We start from the raw sequence: 20908 nt of genomic DNA, 5'->3' as shown, positions 1-20908 counted from the left end.
GCCCTGACGTGGATTTTGAAAAGCTCCTTGGAGATTCTGATGTTTGATGCTAGCTGGGAAGCACTGGCCTGGATGCTTGACAGATATTTAACTATAAGATGAGGCTTGTGCTAGACTCCATTCCTATTATCAGTCCACAATGTGGGGTCTCAGCTCCCTGGAGGGCATCTCGAAAATTTAAAAAGTTTTGGTTGTCACAGCGTTGGGGGTAGTTCCTCTGGCTTTCATTGATGGATGCTAAATGTCTTGCAATGCAGATATTACAAGGGCAGCCCTTAACAGTGAGGAATTGTCCTGAGTCCTGCACGTCTTTTGAATGTCTTGCCAGAACATTCACATGGGTGAAAAGACAGCTCATAAGCACACGAGTCAAAAACTCAGTTTCACTTAACATACAAGAATTGGGTTTCTTTAGAAATGTGGTTTTATTATACACCCTTACTGGAGCACAACTACCTTGTTGAAAGTTGCATGTCAGTTATCCTTCATTTTGTTTGGGACTTCATCAACTTTTAATGCACTGTTCTGGAAAATCACATCGCCTTTGGCAACGTGGCTCACATAGTAGTTGGGTCACCAAGACACCTCTCCGCAAGTCTGCATTTGTAGCTTTCCCTTTCATGATGATTTTATGTGGTTCTATAGAGATCCTAATTTAGCCCTTATTCAAAATGTCAAATATAGAGGAAAAAGACAAATACTGCCTTCTCTGAAATGCATATTTACCCATTTTAAGTTCGTGCATCTGCCAACTTCATGTATGATTTTATTATCATGCCTTTCACTTTTAAAGTTAGGGTACTATATTTGTAAAATAATTATATGTGTAGGTAGGCGCATAAGAATTTGATTTCAGAATAGTAAAAGGGAGTTACAAAATATATTTGTTGCAAACGGGGTGCAGGGGCTGGTTTGGGTGTTGGGTGTTGAGGTTGGTTTGGGACTTACTGATGTACAAACAACAAAACCTGCAGGAAAACAGTAGATCTGTAGCTCTTGGACACACCTTGAAAAGGCCCAGGTTTCCCTAGATGGGGTAAGGGGCACATTGGAAGGACTAATCAACCTATCCAGATCAGGGCCTGATGGGGATTAAAGCCAGGCCTAGAGCAACAAGGCAAGAGGGCTGGACTTGGTTTAGCCAGTCACAGAGTGCAGGCTGGAGTCTTACCTGGGCTCCCCCTGGACATGCACGGAGGGGTTAGACTAATAGTTCTGAGTGCCTACTGGGGTTGGACCCTGTGTCGGGTACATGCATCCGTTTCCTGTAATTGATACCACAGTCCTAGGGTAGATGCTATTAACCTTTGTTTTATAACCAAGGTAGCCCAGGCTCAGACAGTTAAACCAACTTGCCTGAGGCCACCCAGTGATCTCTAGGTGGAGGCCGGCCTGTCCACCTTCAAAGCTGTTCTGTCATTGCCGGCCCCAGCCAGTTTCCTTCTGCCCGAGGAAGTCTGTATTTATTTGGTTTTCAATGAGCAGTCACTCTCCGGTTTTGATGCTTTGCTGGGAGTGATTGTGCAGCCTGGATAGCAACGGGGGGCTTCCTCAGGAAAGCTGGGCTTCCTTGGGAAAGAACTCTTGTTTCTCAGGGCTTGGCCACTCTGACTTTTGGCTGAATTGGCACCTTGGATTTGTACCTCAGTGACCCACTGTGCCTTGCTGTTCATCCCATGGTGGCAACCTCTTGGCACATGCTCCCTGTCCCCAGTACTCCCATGTCTTCTTGGCCCTTAGCTCTCCTTCCCTGGTGGCCATTCTGTTGTGACCATCCCAGCCTGCTGCTCTTGGCTGGTTTCCTGGCCCTCCTTGGGCAGGGCATTCTAGGCTGTGTGAGTGGAGGTCCTCAGGGGGCTTTCCTGTGGGCCATTCCTTTCCAGGAAGGGTTCAGGGGTTCAGAAGCTACAAACTCCCTAAGATCTGCCCACAGCTCTGCCCTGAGCTGAGCTTCCACAGAGGGTCCCCAGTTGGGTGGGGGTGTCAGGGACAGGAAAGGAGGCATGGGTAGCGTGCTCCTGCTTCTTAGAGTGGGGAGTGTGTGCTCATGTATGGGGGGAGCGGTGTCAGTACTTATAGCTGGATAGCTGCCATTTTAAGCAGAACCAGATATGCTGGCATGAATTGTTTTAAAAGAAGCCATATGGGGAAAAAAATCCCAGACCATCTTCTTCTGTGCTCTGCCCCACCCCCGCCACTGCAAAGCCTTTGTCATCAGCAGGACTTTCAGTCTCTCACGGGCTCCCCACAGGCATTTCTAATCTCTCTCATCTTTTGTTATCCTGGAAGGCACCACAATGGCACCGAAGGCCACTTGGGGAGCATTAGTTCTCCTCCTCGTCCCCCATATGTTTTCTTCATCAACCTCCTTAAACTCTCCCAGACAGACACAAAATCTTGTGAAGACACTGTGCTTTCTCTACAAGCAGGATGTCCAGGGATGTACTCCTCAACGTTACTGTACATAGACATCACCTGAGATCTTGTTAAAATGTAGATTCAGATTGAGTAGGTCTGGGGTGGGGCTCCAAGAACCTGCATTTCTAATGTTCCCAGGTGATGCCAGGGCTCCCGATCGGGAAACCACACTCTGAGCGTCGAAGCCCCAGATGACCCCACCTCTGCCTCCCACCAGCCAGCTGAGCCCCTCCTTTGCAGAATTTCTGAAGCCCCTACTGTGGGAGTGTCTGCAGGAGAGAAGAAGGTTGGCATGGGCCTCTTTAGCCCATACTTCTTGCTTTTTCCTATTCCTCTTCTCTCTGATCTATAATTCCCTCTTTTATTTATATCCTCTTTACTCTCTTTTCTCTTGCTTTCCCCCAGGGGCCCACCAATATAGCCAGGACATGTAGGACCGAGAGTCAGTGGGGATTTTGTTCCATTTTGGTACAATGTGATTCTCCTGTGAAGGCTGAAGTTTTCTCCCTTAATCCTCATGCATCCTTTGTCTCTGGCTGTTTCCTACTTGATGATCCTCTTGTGATCCTTGACGTTATTCTGCAGTCAGGGGGAGTGTGGGGCAGAGGTGCAGAGGAGCCTGAAGTCACACACACACACACACACACACACACACACACACGCACATTCGGCTTCCGGGCTCTGCCAGGAACTGCCAGGAGTCACGTTCCTCTCTTGGCCTCAGTTTCTTCCTGTATCTACTATGGGATTCAGCTGGAGAATAGCTGAAGACTTCTCTAGCTCTAACAGTCTTTGATTCTAATTAATCAACAAGCATATTTTAGGTCCTCCCTGCAAAATCTGAAGCCTTAACTTCCCATCTGAACTCTACCCCCTCCTCCTGTATTTCTTTGGGATAATCTTTTACCTTCTCTGGGCCCTAGTGTCCTTGTTGATAAGTTGGGAGATAATGAGTCACCTGATCTGGGCAAGTTGAGACATAAACAGGGCCGTAGATGTAAAGGTGTCTAGTGTAGTTGTTGGCAAAGTAAGTATCTTAGTCAGCTTGGACTGCTATAATGAATACGTCATACACTGAGTGGCTTAAACAATAGACATTTATTTATCACAGTTATGCTGGCTGGGAAGTCCAAGATCGAGGTGCTGGCAGATTCATTTTGTGGTGAGGGCCTCTTCCTAGCCTGCAAATGGCTGCCATTTCATTGTGTGCTCATATGATCTCCCCTTTGTGCATGCGTGGAGAGAGAGAACTCTGATCTCTCTTTCTCTTCTTGTGAGGACACTAATCCTATTATGGGAGCTCCACCCTCATGACCTCATCTAAACCTAATTACTTTCCAGAGGCCTCCACCATCACACTGGGGGTTAGAGCTTCAACCATGAATTTTGGGGGGAGAAACATTCAGTTTATAACAATAAAGATTAGTCGATATGGTTGAATTGGTTCGTTCATCTTGGAAGAATGAACAGACTCCTACTGTGTGTGGAGGACGAGTGAAGTTGTACTGTAGAGTGTAGGGAGGAGTCAGACGTGTATCTTGCTCTCCAGTTGGTGGGTACAGAGATTCTAGATTAATCTACATGATTAGGATGAGAGGTGGCAGCTAAGAAGGAGAGCAGTGATACCAGATCCCAGGATCTGAAGAAGAAAGAGAGCAGAGGGGTGGAAGATGGGGAAGGGGGAGGACACGCCTGGAATCCCAAAGTAGCTCTTGATGAGTAGGCATTGGCAGGAGGCCCTGGAACATTTTCTGACCCTTCAACACTGAGAATGCATGTCTATGGGAACAGCAGCAAGCGGGGTAAGGGTATGGGGTGTCGGTGCCTGATTCAGGAGCTCTAGATGGTAGAGATGTCTGCAACTTCTGATGGCGGGAGGGTGAGGCAGCCCAGAGAGAACCTGCTCGACTCTTTCAGGGTATAACCATTATGGCTTGGAAATGTGGAAGTGCTGAGAGGGTGTTCAGAGGAGGGCAGCTGTGATAACAAAGAATTTCATCCTAGGAGCACCAGATGAAGATAATAACGGTAGTCATGACAGCCTAAATTAGTGTCACGACAATATTTTGCAAAGGGATGGAATTGGGTACTCTCATTAGCGTCATTTTTGCTAAGATTTCAAGATTCCATCTTGGTGTCATTTTAAAAATCTGGTGAAAAAAATACTGTATGCAGATCACTGATCAGTTACATGCAACTATGCTGCCTTCCACTTCTGCTAAATTTGTGCCATGTTGACACGGGCAAGTCATGAAAAATGTATTTGAGATTTTGTTATTTCATCTGGAAATGAAGGGTGACCTTTATGTTCCTGGTGATGATTCCCAACATTGCTCAAGAAAATAAAGCAGGATTGGTAGCATTTTTGCCCAACACCTGTAGTTTCTGTTCTCCAATTTTGTGGGAGGAGAGGAGGCTGCGGACGTATTTTCACTAAGGGAGTTTTCATGTCATTTTTCTTCAAGCATCACTGACCTCAATGGAAGTCTCCAGGAAAGAGACAAGGGGCAAATCTCTAAGTCACCCATTAAAATCCCAAAGGGCTCTCTAGAGACCCACCTCGAGTTGTTATTTTGGATCACTTTGTACAGAGCTCTGCAGGCCGACTCTCTCAGGAGTTCCAAGCGACCAAATGTGACCAGCAACTAGGCTTTTTAGAAAGCAGCCTGAAGGAGAAGGTGGTGACTACCGGGGTGGGCCGGTGCAAGCTTCCCAGGAGCGCCCGTACACCCTCCCTTGCCAGGGCTGAGGGCGGCGCGCACGCGCCGTGGGGCCGGGAGGGGAGGCGGCCTCGCTCCCGGGCCGGGGCGTGCGCGCGGCCGGCGGCGGGGCGGCGCACGCCGGCGCTGGGGAGCCATTTCCGGGCGGGCGGGAGGGGCGGGGCCGCGGCGGCCGGACCTCCAATCTCCTCGGCGGCGGCGCCAGGGGGAGCTCGCGGCCCGCCGCCCGCAAGGCTGTCGCGTGTTGAGGTGGAGCCGGGCGGGCGAAAGAGTGCCCGAGGGAAGGCGCGGGGAAGCTGGGTCTGGGCTCAGGAGGTGGAGTGGCCGCAGCGGCTGGGGAGCAGGGAGGAGGGATTCGGGTTGGGGTGGGGGAGAGTCGAGACTGAGTGGGAGGCCGGTCCGCACTGGGTGGCGGGCGTCCTGGTTGTAGTGGGCGAACAGGGGAGGAAGGGCCGCGCGGGACTTAGGGGCTGGCGGATGCCGAGTCGGGGTGCGGGGCGGGCGCCGACCCCCGAGGTCCGAGTGAGTGGCAGGTTCGCGAGCGGGTGGGGGAGGGCGCAGGGCGGAGTGGGGCGGGGTCTGAAAGCCCACTCCCACGGCGGGTAGGAGTGCACCTGGGGCGGGCAGGACTTCTGACCCTTCGCCAGAGAAGAAGGGGTTCTGGGCAGGGAGGAATGAAGTCGAGCGAGGCCCTTTGGTTTCTAAAGGGAGTCCAGGGAGGCTGGACCCTGGGACTGGGCTGCCTGTCGCGTCCGATCCTCCGCCCCGTTGGGTTGAATAGTCTGGGCTTTGGGGGCCCGGGCCTGGTCGGGGGCGGGTTGGGCGTCCCCCGGGGTATCCACCTGGGTGGATTGCTTTGTGGGAGGCTGGGTCTGGATGCGTTTGCTCCGCCGTGGGAGGGAAGTACAGTGGCAGCAGGATTCTGATTCGCTGGGTTGGGGTGCGGGGGTGGAGTGTGATATCTGGGAGTGAAATCTGAGGTCTCGAAGGAGGGAGAGAACTGTTTCTTGACTGCTCTGTGGAGTCTAGGCGGGCCGACGAGACAGTTTAAAGCTTTAGAAGTAAACAAAGCCGGTTCCCTTTTGCAGAGCGGGGGCGCTGAGAGGACGGCTGAAGAGGAAGATGCCGGGTACCGACCTTCTGATGTCGGTGAGTCTTTCCCACACGCCGGCCTGGTTATAGGGCACTTGTCCCTTAAGTTTTATTTTTAGTCCCAGGGATCTGAGTGTGTGGATTTCCCCTCTGATGGTTGCTTTTGGTAGCTGAGCATTTCTGCCACGTTTTATTTTGCGTTCAATGATTAAGATGGATAAATGACTGAATTAAATATGTGAAATATATATGAAGAATCTTTTTCAGAGTTCTTGCAGTTGATTTTAATCTCTCCCTTCCCATACTACCAGAGCAGTTTTAAAGCTGCTGTTACAGTTTGTGTGGATCTGCCCTATGTTAGTTTATAAGTGTATGTTTCCCAGACTAGAGTTATAATTCACCAGTCGGCAGATATCATGTCTTATTTGTTTAGAGATGAATAAATACCTATCATGGTGTTTTGTATACAGCAAGTGCTTAGCAAATGCTTTTTGAATTGAAGTACTTTGAATTTTTCTTTTTTTTGGGCGAGGAGTATGCCTGCTTTGGTAGAGGCTGTTGCTTTCTCTCCTTCTGAGATCTTTCTGTGTTATTTTTTACTGAGCAAGGAGAAATAAATACTCATTTATTGCCAAATGAGTATTTACCAAAACGACGTTTTATTCTTGGGACGTTTATGATTCTATAGAGGCTCTTTAGTGTGAGAATTGTGGGGAGCCCATGGTTTTCAAATAGCTATATAGTGAAAATGTCTGTTTAGTTGTTAATAAGTCACTTCTCTGGGTCTGATGTCTCTTTGTGTAACATTGATTTAAAAACTATTCCTTTCCCTCTCTTTATCTCACTGTCCCAGAGAGTTGGTAGCTCTTGCTGGGAAATTTGCAAAACTAATAGGCAGTTTTTTTTTAAACTCAGTGCTGACTTCCTGTAGTGGCAGAACCCGTGAGGTCTCCGGGAAGGATAGAGAGGGGAACTAAGTCGAGATTAGTTCTGGTTTGAGGTGGGGAGCAAGGATGATTTTGGAGACATAGATAAATCCTTGGTTTACCCACAGATCATGGTGAAGAGTTCACCTAAAATAGTTTCTTTCCTCCAATTTCATGAATTGTCAGTAGATAATAAATAGCCTTATGTAATTTTAAATTTTTATTACAAGAGCAATATGTTAGAAAAATTGGAAACTATAAGCAAAAGGGCAACCCCCAGTAATTCTACTTCTCAAAGATAAGCACTTGTTAGCACCTTGGAAGGTTAACGCAGAATGATTTGTAACAATTGGCAATTTCTGGTTTCCTCTTATAGATCAGTATGTTTATGTAGATTCAGATTCCTATATGCAGGTAGGATGTTCCTCCATGCCTGGAGATGTGCTTATGGTGCTTGGGCCTGTGTTTTCCCTTTAACAATTGGAGCAGAGAGTGCTTTTATTCAGAATATTGACTTTGGAATCAGTTTTGTTTTGAAGTGTTTCTCTAGCTGTTGCCACTGCTTTTCACTTCCTCAAATTAATTCACGTGGATAACAACTGGCCCTCGAGAATTATCACTCTCTGAAGACACTATACATGTTGCTTGAGGTGTTTTCACTGGAAAAGGTGTTATTCCTTCCTTGACTGTACCTGTGCTCTTTGAGGCTGAGTGCTAGAGAACCAATGACCCAGGCCTGGGTGTTCAGTGGGGGCGCTCTGCCGTCATGATTTGAGTTCAGGGTGTTTCTCCAGCTACTTTATATGTGCGTAAGACATGTTATTGGCCCTTTAATGGGGAAGAAAGGACCTCAGTTAATAAAAAATAACCTCAAAGCAGGGCAGCACGTTGTTCAATCTCAGAATTAGAAACGATCTTAGAAGTCATGTGATGCAACTTCTTGCTTATATTGTCTATATGAATCCTTTTTAGAGTATCTCTGACAAATGGATGTCCTGTCATCCATCCTTTCTGCTGGGGCCATAAGATGGGCATAAGCGAGGACAGAGTACAAAATGGATTCAGGATAGCTGAATTGTCTGATGGCTGACATTTATTGAGCATATTTTACATGTTGGGTAGAAAAATAGATACTCTACATAGTCATTTAGTTTTCACAAAAACTCTTTGAAAAGTATGCCACATCCTCCTTTTATAGGTGAAAAACTAGACTCAGAGAGGGTCCAACAGTAGTGAAGTGGTGTACCCATGTTTTTAGCCACGGTTGGTGACTTCAGCTCTCTTCCTCTTCCCTACTTTGTGACTCTGCCTCTGGGTCACGTTCACCATAAGGGACAGAGGTTGCTGACCTCGCACTGATGGGAGAGGGCTTGTGTAGAGCAGAGGGGATGGGATAGCTCCGCTCTCTAGGGGGCGCTGTGGAAATCTCTGTGTGTGTGTGTGCGCACGTGTGTGCGCTTGCTTTTTTTCTTCTAGTATAGTGTTGTCTGAAAATACATGTTTTATTATACAAATCTTCTTATACTGCAGTTAACACATTATTTTGAAATTTAAAAAGTGATGTCTATAGGTATCATGTTGTAATCACTGATCTTCACTTGAGAATAATAAAGGGGCATTGCATTACAAAATATTTGTTATAAATAGAGGGCATTGGGTCTGATAAGATTGAAAACATTTGTATTGGTAGCATGCTATGAAAATAATACTTGAAGATCAGCTGGAGTCTGTATATGACAAACCTTGTATTCCAGACTAATGTGCTTGGACTGTCAGCCCCCAGTCCCTTCCTGACCTTAATTTTGTCCTCATTCAGTGAGGGTGGTTTGCCTGCCTTTTTTCATTTGCTCGTATGTCATGGACTGTAAGACTTTCCACCTATGTTGCAGAGAGAATAAAATGAGGAGTATTCATCTGAGGATTGCGATCCTTTCAGAGGGAATTCAAGTTGGGCAATTTTTTAGCAATCCTTTTCCATTTTTGGCAACCATCCTTTTCATCCATATTCTTGTCCTTCCCAATGCCAGGGTAGGGTATCACTTTGTAAATTGCCAAATACTTGTAGCTTTTCAGACAAAGGTACTTTGTAAAGATAAGTCTCCTTTCTTAGGTGACTTTCCTCTTTTCCCATCCAAATAGATGAATCAAGGTCATCATATGTGCCCTGGTAGTGCTGGGTGGAGTTTGAGTGAAAATTGTTTATCTAGAGCCATGGTTCTCAACCAGAGGCAATTTTGCCCCCTAGGGACCTTTGGCAATGTCTGGAGACATTTTTCGTTGTCACGCTTGAGTACTTGAGGTCATGGGTGCGACTGAACGTCCTACTATATACACAGTCCCCTCAACCAAGAATTATCAGGCCTAAAATGTCAGTAGTGCCCAGGTTGAGAAACTGTGGTCTCGGGTTCCTTAATACAGATAAGGGTATCTGTAGCCCATGCATTCATGTAGGTGGGGGATGAGTCTTTTCTTTGAGTTAAATGGGTCTGTTACAGTGTTACTTTGGGTTGTTTTGCCCATGGATCAAGTCCTGCTGCTTTGGAATATAGGAGATCATATAGCAGGATCTTCTGCAGTGCAGGAAATTCTTAAGAACTGCTTTCTCGGCAGTGTTTGTGCAGCACTCTTTTCTTATTGGGAAACAGCAAACCCCTCGTTTTGTTTTTCAGTCCAGATCTTAGAGCTTTCTCTTTGACCCTTGAATCTTTTTAAGGGAGGCTTTCCTTCTGAATCTCAAATGGGATTTAAGCAATAAACTGGAATATCAACACTAAAAGCTCATTTCTGTTATTTGAATCTGGTGTCTTCTTTGTAGGATTGTCTAGAGAAAGGGAAAATTCATTGGGACTGGTAGGATGTTTAAAATTTTGTTGACAGTTTGAGTGGTGCTTGTAGGAGGAACTCTATTTGGCATTGTTCCAATCTTATAAGTAAAGCAGAACCATAATAACAAGTATGATAATTTCTCCAGCCTTTAGTCTAAAGGAAAGTACAGTTATAAGAAGATAAACCCCAAATCCCAGTATTTAGCTTGGCTTTGCAGTCTGTGTGTCAGGAATTTTTAGTAACCTTTACCTTCTTAATTGGGCTTTGCCCACAATCTAATATTACATACAGTTTGTACACACATTAGTGGCAGAATAGAGAATCAGCCTGGGATTAAGAATTTCCCGTAGAGGATTGATTTTCAGTGCATCAGTTCATATGTGGAAACATACAGAACCCAATTACTGCGAGAAAAACCGTGCTATGGGGTAAGGGGATATGGGAGCCATCTGGGAAGATGGAATAGTGCAGGCAGAAAGTAGTTTGTTGGGTATATCAGTTGTCTCCTGGCACACTTCAACAGTGTGATTGAGGAGATGGAGGGACTGTTTACAAAGCTGGGCAGGACATAGAGAGACCAACAGGTTGGTGACACACCTCAGGGCTAAGAGCCATTATCAATCTTAGGCCTGAAGGGGCAAGAGAGGGAGTAGTTTCTAGAACCTCGAGAGAGCTTAGCTGAAGAAGAGGATAACCTGTAGGAATATGCAGCCATTGCCAACCAGTGGCTTCTCTGGAGGGGAATTGGGGAATAAATACCTCAGACTCTTTCTTTTCCCACCCTCTAATCTCCTGCTGGAGCCTCTCATTGGTCAAACCCAACTGAAACCAGAGGATAAGGGAGGCTGGGTGATTTAATTCACGGAGGGCAGCCCCATGAGGCACCTAGCAGAGTTGGAGGAGGTTGGGTAGTAGAGGATGTGGAGGAGCAAAGGGAGGAGATGCAGCATGCTGAAGTCAAGGTCAAGTTAGTTTTGAGAGGCACAATGAGAAGATAGTGTTTGAGCAGTCTTGAAGAATGGATAGGACATGGCATGTTATAGAAAAGGAATGTTCTCACTGATAACAGAAGGATAAATTCAGAGGCGAAGTGTCACAGTAGCTTTGGCAAGCCGGAAAACTGCCGGGAGCTGCTTTTCCCTCGTAGTCTTATATCCTAATTGCCTGAAGGGCCTTTAGAAATCCTGCAGTCTGGCTTCCCTTGCTGTAGGAATCCCTTCCGCAGCACACTACCAGGAGTGGGTGCAGAATACCTTCTCAAGGAGTTCTTTGCATTGCTGGACAGCTTTAATTTTTGGAAAGTTTTTCCTTTATCCAGATCACTGAATGAATCAAGATTAGGTTTGGCTTTACAGTCATGCACCGCATGACGATGTTTTGTTCAACAACAGACTGCGTATATGACCGTGGACCCATAAGATTAGTGCCAAATAGCCTGGGTGTGTAGGAGGCTTTACCATCTAGGTTGTGTAAGTACACTCTGTGACGTTTGCACAATGACGAAATCACCTAATGACACATTTCTCAGAACGTATCCCTATCCTTAAGTGGCACGTGACTGTATATAAGAGAAAAATCTAAAGTAATAGAGATTTTTAAAAGATAGAAATATATGCTCTAAAGTAAGAGAAATCCAGAGTAGACAGTTCCTAGTAGATATGGCCATTCCTAGGTCTTTGAGGAAGTTCCACCGCTCATAGTGCATCCCCTCCTCGTCCAGGGTAGCTGCTTTGAGCTCGAGCTGTCAGGTTCATGTTTCATTCGGCAGGAAGAGGAAAGGAAGGAGAAGGGCTTGCCTGCCTTCTTATTTATAAATATTTTCATGTGAAATTGATTATACAAACGAAATGTGTAAAGCACACATCTACATTTTAAAGAATAATAATAAACAAAAGTTACATATCTACCACCAGGTTAAGAAATAGAATATTTACCTCTAAACCCTTGTGCCCCACCCTGATTACATCTCCTTCCCTTCTCTCTAGGAATAACTACTATCCTGATTTTTGGAATAGTTGTTCCCTTGCTGTTTAAAAAAAAAATTGTGTTACCACCTATAGATGCAACCCTCATTTTAGTTTTTTAACTTGATATAAATGGGTTTATATATATTTTGTGTGATTTTTCCTGTGTTGCTCACTATTTGTGAGATTCATGCATCTTGTTGCATGTAGTTTAGTTCACTCGTTTTCATTGCTGTATAGTATTTCATGTGACTGCCACAATTTATCCATTCTACTGATGATGGACATCTGGGTTGTTTCCAATTTGGGGCTTTTCTGAATATTATAGTTATGAGCTTTCTTGTATACGACAAGTGATCCAGTTATAAGCGTTTTTCTGGGATTTATTCCGAGGTGTGGAATTGCTAGATTGTAAAGGGTATAATCCTTAACTTCATTCAGTAGTGCCATACTTTTCTAAAGAGATTGATACAGTTTATACTCTCAGCAACAGTATGTGAGAGTTCGTGTTCATACACAGCTTGACAAACTTGATATTTATAAGGCTTTTTATTTTTTGCCAACCCAGTAGGGGTGAAATCTGATTGATTTCTGTAAGTATTTCCCTGATTACTGATGAGGTGGTGTCCTTTTAAACGTTTATTGACTATTTGGATTTCCTGTTTTATGGCTGCCTCTTCACATCTTTGCCTTACCAATTATTTGTCTGTTTCTCCTTGTAGTTCTGTTAGATTCTGTTGTATATATTTTGAGATTTAGTTACTAGGTTCGTACAGATTTAAAATTGTTATATCTTACCTACTAAGTTGCACTTTTTAATAATGCTTTTTGACTTAATATATATAGCTACATGAGCTTTTTGTCATGAAATAGGCAAACTGTAAATGTGTGATGACAGAGTGACCTGCCTCTTGTACAGCTCAGTCCTCCCAGCCTGTTCTTCTGGTCACTGTTATTTGTGTCCTATTATCCTGTGAAGTGAATAAATCACTTTTGGACTAGAAAAAAGAACATAGCTTTTTTTTTAGGGATAACTTGCATGCAGTAAAGGGCACAAATCTTAACTGTACAGGTCAATAAATATTTGCATATGGGTACACTGTACTCCCTGCCCAGATTAAGGTGTGAAAAATGTCCAGCATACCTGCAAGCTCCTTGTATCCCTCCCAGTTCATGCCCACCAAAGGTTATCATTGTCGCTATAGGTAAGTTTTGCTGATTTTTGAACTTTGTTTTTTCCAAAAGCATTTAAATTCACTCCTGTGAAATGTATTTTGGCAGGTGGGTCTAAAAAGGAACACATCAGTCCTGTCTTGAGTTCCAGTATTAATGGTGCTGTCTTTGAGACAGTTGAGGCAAGCAGAAAGTTCTCTTTTGAAACTGTTAATAGGAAGGAATCTGGGATAAATATGAGAATGCTACAGTGGACCTGCTCCTTGTCTAGCTGCATTACAGCCAGGGTGGGAGAAAGCCTAGGATTGTATTTCCTAGCCTTCTTGGATAAATTTAAGATTTCAAATAGTTTCCCAAGACTCATGACTGTAGCAGTCAACAGCAGTCCATCTGGATGACTGAAACCAGGTTTATGACCTGTAAACATAGTAGGTAAGTGATGTAATCCTGTTCTGTAGGTAGGTGAGGGCGCACGTGCAACCTTCTGATTGAATTATATTGTTGAGGGCTAAAAGTTAACATCCGTCTTATAAAACTGAGGAGCAGCTAACTGTTAACATGTGTTTTATTATCATTATCTGTAAGAAAATACAGCATAGGCCTGGAAATCAAACTACTGAAAGCTTCTCCCAGCCCCCTGTGACTTTGCCTTGGACGTGGTCAAGGTGGTTTTCCCCTGCAGCTTACTGAAGAGGAGAGGAAATGTTTATCATCAGAGATTCAGAGTTACCAAATATTTAGTGTTTATTATCTGCAGTCATTTTCTTATTACCTTACCTCATTTATATTCACAACAGCCCTGTGAGTGGATGGTGGTGTCTTTTTTATCTTGTGAACTTTTTGTTGAATTATTACAATGGCATCTATTTTTGCAGATGAGCAAAATCCAGTTGTTTAGAAGTTCAGTAATGTGCCAAAGGTCACATAGCTTATAAGTGAGAGCTAAAATTAGAGTCGAAGGCTTTGATTACCAGTCCAGACTTTCTAGGACACCTCAGCAGTCAGTAGAACACCGTTAACATGACTCTCGGAGAGTCCACGGGAGTCGTGATGAGCTGTCAGTTCAGAACAATACCCAGAGGTGGCTGTCCTTTTCAGATATCCTGGGTAGTGGCTGCAGTCTGTGTTTATGAATTGCCAAAGGGGAAATAGTGTTTTTTAAAAGTTTCATCATTTTAGCACTTGGTAGTTCTGTTTATAGACTCTTTAAAAAATACGCCTTTAGACAATAATGACCCTCTTTGTCTAGTTTATACATAATTGCTCTGCGAATTTCTAAGTTATTATTAGATACTTTTGGTTGATTTTGTTTGGAGTCCAAAGCTTTACTCTCTGTTTCCGAAATTGCAAAGTTTCTGCTGTCTTTGGCCTGTTTGGAAACTTTTTTCAGAAAGGGCTTCTTTTTTTTTTAAAGCCTATGAATCCAAAGAATCTTAACTGAGAGAACATTTAATGGAATTGCTGGGGCATAATGTGCTTTTTTTTTTTTTTTTGAGTATACAATTCATTGGTTATTAGTATATTCAGAGTTAGGCAACCATCACACAATCAATTTGAGAACATTCTCAGAAGAAGCCCCGTTCTCATTAGCAGTCGCTGCCTTGTGTCCTCCCGGTCCGCTAGCCCTAGGCAAACATCAGAGTACTTTTGTCTCTAGATTTCGTTATTCAGAGCATTTCGTATAATGGAATCATATAATATCAGGTATGTTAAAATGAATGTGCATATAGAGGGAAAACTAGTTTCTTCCATAGTGGAGAGGGAAGTCATTTGAACTTTTACTGTACATGGCAGATTTTGCATGTAAATACAAGTAAATGAATAAAATTTTTAAAATGACCCTTTGGCATGTGTAGGGCCATTAGCTTTTATGAGCTCAGAAGCTTTGATTTTCTGTGAGTGCACTCCTCATGGCTTGAGGATATTGCGTGTCTGTCTCCTTTTTGAGGCCCAGATTGTACCTCTGTGATGTACTTTGCCTACATACTCAGTGCTAAGTGTAGAGCAATTCGGTTTGTACTTGCTTGTGGAATAGTCCTGAGCATGTATATCTGACGCTTGAGGCATGGCTAGAAGGGAAAATGTGGACCGTGAAGCTTTTTGAAATGAACTTCTCAGATCCTGGATCTCTTGCCTCACATAGTGGAATTTCGGTTTGCTCTTTACCCTCTAAGAAATGATGATTCATGTGGAAGATTAAAAAACCCCTCAACAAATGAGCCAGTGGATACAGAGAACATTTTGGTGGTTACCAGAAGGGAAGGAGGGCGGGGGGAGGGTGAAAGGGGTAAAAGGGCACATGTGTGCAGCGATGGATGGTAATGAGACTTCGAGTGGTGAACATGATGTAATCTACACAGAAATTAAAATATAGTGATGTACACCTGAAATCTATATAATGTTATAAACCAGTGTTACCTCAGTACAAAAACAACAACAACAAAATTTCTGCATCACAGTCGTTACTGGTTGGTTGGAGTGGCTGTCTGGTTTTGTTGCTCAATTCTTACTTTTTTAATGACCCAAGGGAGTTTTCCCTTTGGGCTTGTGATCTCTTTTGGCTGATAAACTGTAATGCCTTTTGAGGCTCTAAAGACAGTAGTGTTTTCTTACCTGTTTACTTTGCGCTTTGAAGTTCTGCAGAATCTGCTATGAAAGAATATGGGATTCAGTTGGCTTTGATGTCAGTGTTTTAGGGCGGAAGTAGAGTAAGAATACCTGCATCAATTCCTTGGCTCTCTTCTGTGTTTTAACTTCACTCTCTGCCTGAGTCTCAGTCTTTAGAGTATATTTGCTCTCTAGACGTTAAAGCAGTGAGTGAATTGGGTAAAACAGGTTTTTCTTTTCCTCAACAGCCCATTACTACTGTAAAGCTCGTATTTCTGGCTCTTCTGGGAAAACTTTTGAGTGTTGAGCTGTGCAGTTGTGTTAGAGGTGAAGAAGGTGGAAGGAGGAGGAAAACAAGTCCTTTCTTCTCTACAGCATTGCCAGGTGGAAGATTGTGACTTAGTTTTCTTTAGTGTCTGGCCAAAGAATAAACATTAGCCAGGAGCAGTGAGTTGATCTTGTTGCTTGGCATGGCTGGGTCCTGACTTTAACACTTCAAGGAAGCTGGGCCGATGTCTTTTTATCCCCTGTTAAGAGAGAGATCACCACTAAGTTTGGTGATTGGGTGTCAGTAATATGTTCAGTCAACTGTCAGGTAATTATTTTATAAAAGAAGGGGATGGGGAGAGAAGGGAGCATGTTACAGTGTAGAGAAATGGTTCTTAACCAGGGATGCCTATCAGTCACCTGGGGGAGGTTTTCCAAAATACGTATTTCTGGGCTCCACTCTATTTTTGTACTTACTCAACCTCTGGGTGGGGGATTCTGAAAACGCTCCTTGGATGACTTTGATATACTCCACTGGTTAAATGGAAAGAGTATTGAACAAGAAGTTAGATTCTGATGGGGACTCTGCCTCTAGATTGACCCCAGAGAAGACACAGTAGTATTAGTCTTGGAGCCTCAGTTTTCAATTTCTTCATCATTGGAATGGGTTAGACAGGATGGTCTCTAAGGTTCCTTCAAACAGCCACATGTTATGATTTTTTTTAGATTGGCGCCTGAGCTAACATCTGTTGCCAGTCTTTTTTTCTTTCTTCTTCTTCACCGTAAAGCCCCCAGTACATGGGTATTTGCTCTAGTTGTAGGTCCTTCTGGTTGTGCTGTGTGGGACGCTGCTTCAGCATGGCTTGATGAACGGTGCCATGTCCGTGCCCAGCATCCGAACCAGTGAAACCCTAGGCCACCGAAGCAGAGTACGCGAACTTAACCACTTGGCCATGGGGCCGGCCCCTATGATTTTGAAGCTAACTCTCCTAAAGTACTTTTTTTTTTTTTTTAAAGGATAATGTTTTTATTATTTTTTTTTTTTTGAGGAAGATTAGCCCTGAGCTAACTACTGCCAGTCCTCCTCTTTTTTGTTGAGGAAGCCTGGCCCTGAGCTAACATCTGATCCCATCTTCCTCTACTTTATACATGGGACGCCTACCACAGCATGGCATGCCAAGCAGTGTCATGTCCGCACCCAGGATTCGAACCGGTGAACCCTGGGCCGCTGAGAAGCGGAACGTGCAAACTTAACCGCTGCGTCACTGGGCCGGCCCTCTCCTAAAGTACTTTTCAAACTGATTTCTTTCAGTCTTTCTTTTGGAAACAGATAAGTGGTGTAAGTCTGTAGTTGAGAGAAGAATGAGGTTTGCAGTTTGAGAAAGCCATTGACTAGCAGTCCACAGCCCGAAAGCACTCAGCTGCTGAAGGACGGCGTTCAGGTCATTTGGCAGTGTTGTCTTTCTCATTTGGGAGAGTAGTAAAGCTCTGGGCTCTTAATTCAGCTCCTGGGGTAAACTAGATGATGTGACGATGAGAATTGTCCATTTTAAACCCGTTGGTCTTCTGCTAGTTTGTGCCACTGATAGTTTGACTCTGGAAAACTGGGCAGTGGAAAATCTAGTGGAAAAAGCAATGCATTTTGGGCCAGAAGGCTTGACCTGGCTTTGCCATTTCTGAGCTGTCTGACCTTTGGGCCCCAGTGTCTTCATCTGTGAAGGACGGAGAGCAGTCTTAAACTGATCTTTAACCTCCCTTTCAGTTCTGATGGCCTATGACATGATGTATCTTGTGAGCTCATCAGAAGCGTGCCAGTGTGTGCAGAGTTGGTTACAAATAACCAGTCATTCTCTTCTGCGGGTACCAGGAGAGATGGGGGAGGCGAGAGGCAGAAACTTCCTAGGATCTTACGAAACAAACTGTCATAAGTATATGTAGTATTGAAATTATTTCACTTTAGTTGATAAATTGAGTTCTTACCATGTGGAAATTGCTCTTCTACATAGCATAGGAGATAGAAAAATTATGTCTTCTCTCTTATTTGTATTCTTATCAGCACCTAGTACCATAAGAGAGTTAAAGATGTTCAACATTGTCAGATGTTAAAACAATTATTTGGTGATTCTCCCTCAGGGTTCTGTGCCTCTAGGACAAATAAACTCACAGTGCGATTGGCAAATGCAGTTTGGCCCTGATAGACTCTTGAGAAATAGCCTGAATTGAGGCAGATTGGATGTTTGGCATATTAGAAAAGGAAGGAAGACATTGTGCTGTGATAGGAAGATTAACCTTTTGTAGGGAAGTAGTGTTCCCGGAATCCTGATTTTACAGTGACTCTACAGTAACATTATTAGGCATTACTGTCTTGAATTTTTCCTCTAGTGAGTGACAGACTTACACTTGGAGCCCAGGTCTGTGTTGTGGCCAGCAGTCCACATTTGGACAAGCAGGAAGTGTGAGAGGTACACGCTGTCATTGGAGCTGGAGGAAACTGGCCTGTGCGCACTTTAGTGTTGACCATACACCTTTAGCGGACTTTGTGCTGTGTAATAATCAGCTGAGCAGAATTACTCCATTTTCTTTGGCAGGGAATGTGTGTCTGTGTGGCTGTTCAGAAATTATCAGTAGAATGGATCAGTCTGACAGCGAGAATGTTTTTCTTTGATCTTTAGCCTGATTCCTTTAGGGTGAGAGGAGCAGGAAGAAGAGAGGATGTTGGAATGTCTCACTGGTTCCTCTGCTTGGCGTTGCAGCTCTTTAGTTCTCTTTGATACTCCTCTTTTAAGTCATACTCCTCCAGTTAATGTTTCAATATTTATTTATTTTTTATTTTTCTTCTTTTTAAAAGATTTTATTTTTTCCTTTTTCTCCCCAAAACCCCCCTGTACATAGTTGTATATTCTTCGTTGTGGGTCCTTCTAGTTGTGGCATGTGGGACGCTGCCTCAGCGTGGTTTGATGAGCAGTGCCGTGTTTGCGCCCAGGATTCGAACCAACGAAACACTGGGCCGCCTGCAGCGGAGCGCGCGAACTTAACCACTCGGCCACGGGGCCAGCCCCAGTGTTTCGATATTATAATGTTGTGAAGCTCTGAGAGATGGTTGCAGACATCTTGGAATTCAGCTCTGAGTGTGCAGTCCTGGGTTTCGGTCCAGAGTCTGCCACATACTATCTGTTTGCCGTAGAGCAAGTCAATTAACCTTTCTTGACTTCAGTTTTCCCCACCAGTAAAGTGAAACTGTTCCTTCTTAACATAAGAACCTCATAAGGTGATAAAGTATAATAAATTAACATGAAAAGATGTTTACAATTTTAAGTTGTATAAATATTCATATCTTCTTTATAAATAAGTTAATGCTTTTAAGTGCTTCACCCTTTCCTGTGTATGTTGTCATGGCCTCCTTGACCTTCTCTTTCTTAATTAGTTCTACCCACTCTTTAGTCAGGTGGTCACCTAATATTTGAGTTGTAAAGGGAAGAGGAAGCTTTAAGTGAAACAAACAGGTGAACTCTGCTGCCTGTAAAACAGTGCCATGCACATAGTAGGCACTCAGAAAATAACCATCAAATGATGGAGACCCTTAAACTGCAGTAAGTGTGCCTAGAGCAGTGGCAGCATTGCAGGGCAGATCTCGTCTTAGGACAGTGTGGTAGGCAGCTCCAGGGGCTGCCCGAATGGAGATGCCATTGCTCTTGAATAAGACAGATACAGATGGTTGGTCCCTGTTAAATACGGGAAAAAGGATTGTTACTATTTGTGTTAGCTCCAAGGAAAGAAATGGGTCCAGTGTGGGTCTGGAAATGTCTGCCAGTCAGCTTTTCTCTTTCAGTGATATTCATTTTTAGTATGTTTCTTCTGGTATAAATTGGTAATTAAGAAGTTTAATGGGGAAAAAATATCACTGCCTAATTGGCAGTTGGTCAAGCGCAGTACTAGTTCTCAAAGAAGTTTTTGTGCTGGTGGTGGGGGGTGGATAGTGCCAGTGTGGGAAGTTTGCTTCTCTTGAAGTGATTTGGGGACGGAAAGAATTTAATGTCATTGGGGATAGCTGTGGGCTAGTACCGACAGGAAAGTAACTTCTGACTGAAGAATCCTGAATCTCCTGGACTTAGTTACTTGGTCAGATCATAATCCTTGCCTCACAAACGTGTTAAGGGAATAAATCATGAAGTATAAAAAGCACTGAGACTGTGTAGAGTAGAAAATAACCTTCGTGTTAATTCCCTTCACTGCATTACACAACCATATTTAAATATAAGGAAGCCAGGAGTAAAATCACTCTCAGGCACTGTTTTTTTTCTCTTTTTGTAAGGAAGATTGGCCCTGAGCTAACATCTTTGCCAGTCTTCCTCTATTTTGCCTATGGGATGCTGCCACAGCATGGCTTGATGAGCAGCGTGTAGGCCTGGGATCTGAACCCACGAACTCTGGGCTGCTGAAGCAGAGTGTGTGAACTTAACCACCATGCTTCCGGGCCAGCCCCTCAGGCACTGGTCTTAAACTGAAAGGTCATGATCCATTTAGAGGGATGCCAAATCAACTTAGTGGGTCAAGCATTTACAAAACAAGGAAGAAATAGGAAAGAAATGTAAGTGCATCACAAGTAATGAGGGGTGAGGTATTATTTTAGAATCTTTTGGTTTGGTTTTCTGTGTTTCTGTGTGTACTAGATTTTGTTGTAGAATACATTTCTGTGGGACTGTATTGGAAAAGTTTGAAACTCATTGATTTAACAACTAACATGCCACAAATTTACAAAATTTGTAGATTTCTACTATCATTTTGTATTCACAGAAGTGTCTTGCTCCCTTGAAGTGATTTGGGCTGAAAGAATTAAATATGATTGGGAATAGTAGGCTGCTAAACTCCCCTAAATTATAGCAGCTGCCTTTTGTCTAATGACGATTAGAGCTAA

At 43.9% G+C, this 20908-nt stretch overlaps 1 protein-coding gene across 7 annotated transcripts in view; it reads left to right on the top strand.

Moving 5' to 3' along the window:
- Window positions 1–2610: 2610 nt before the first annotated feature.
- The window catches only part of SGPL1 (sphingosine-1-phosphate lyase 1), a 52227-nt gene continuing 33929 nt past the window's right edge, over window positions 2611–20908 (top strand). Inside the window, exons 1-2 of one of the 7 annotated variants that reach the window (XM_046653168.1) lie at window positions 2611–2704; window positions 6227–6287. In XM_046653168.1, the coding sequence (XP_046509124.1) occupies window positions 6261–6287 (27 nt within the window). In that variant the 5' untranslated portion in view covers window positions 2611–2704; window positions 6227–6260. Of the gene's footprint in view, window positions 2705–4212; window positions 4221–5317; window positions 5454–5600; window positions 5672–6031; window positions 6288–20908 lie in introns of those variants that run through there. The other 6 variants (XM_046653167.1, XM_046653166.1, XM_046653165.1 and 3 more) reach the window with 6 other exon arrangements.

Source organism: Equus quagga, chromosome 2 (genome assembly GCF_021613505.1).
Source record: "Equus quagga isolate Etosha38 chromosome 2, UCLA_HA_Equagga_1.0, whole genome shotgun sequence".
Lineage (NCBI taxonomy): Eukaryota > Metazoa > Chordata > Mammalia > Perissodactyla > Equidae > Equus > Equus quagga.
Note: the sequence above shows the minus strand (reverse complement) of the source record. Positions and strands in the feature narration are given on the sequence as shown.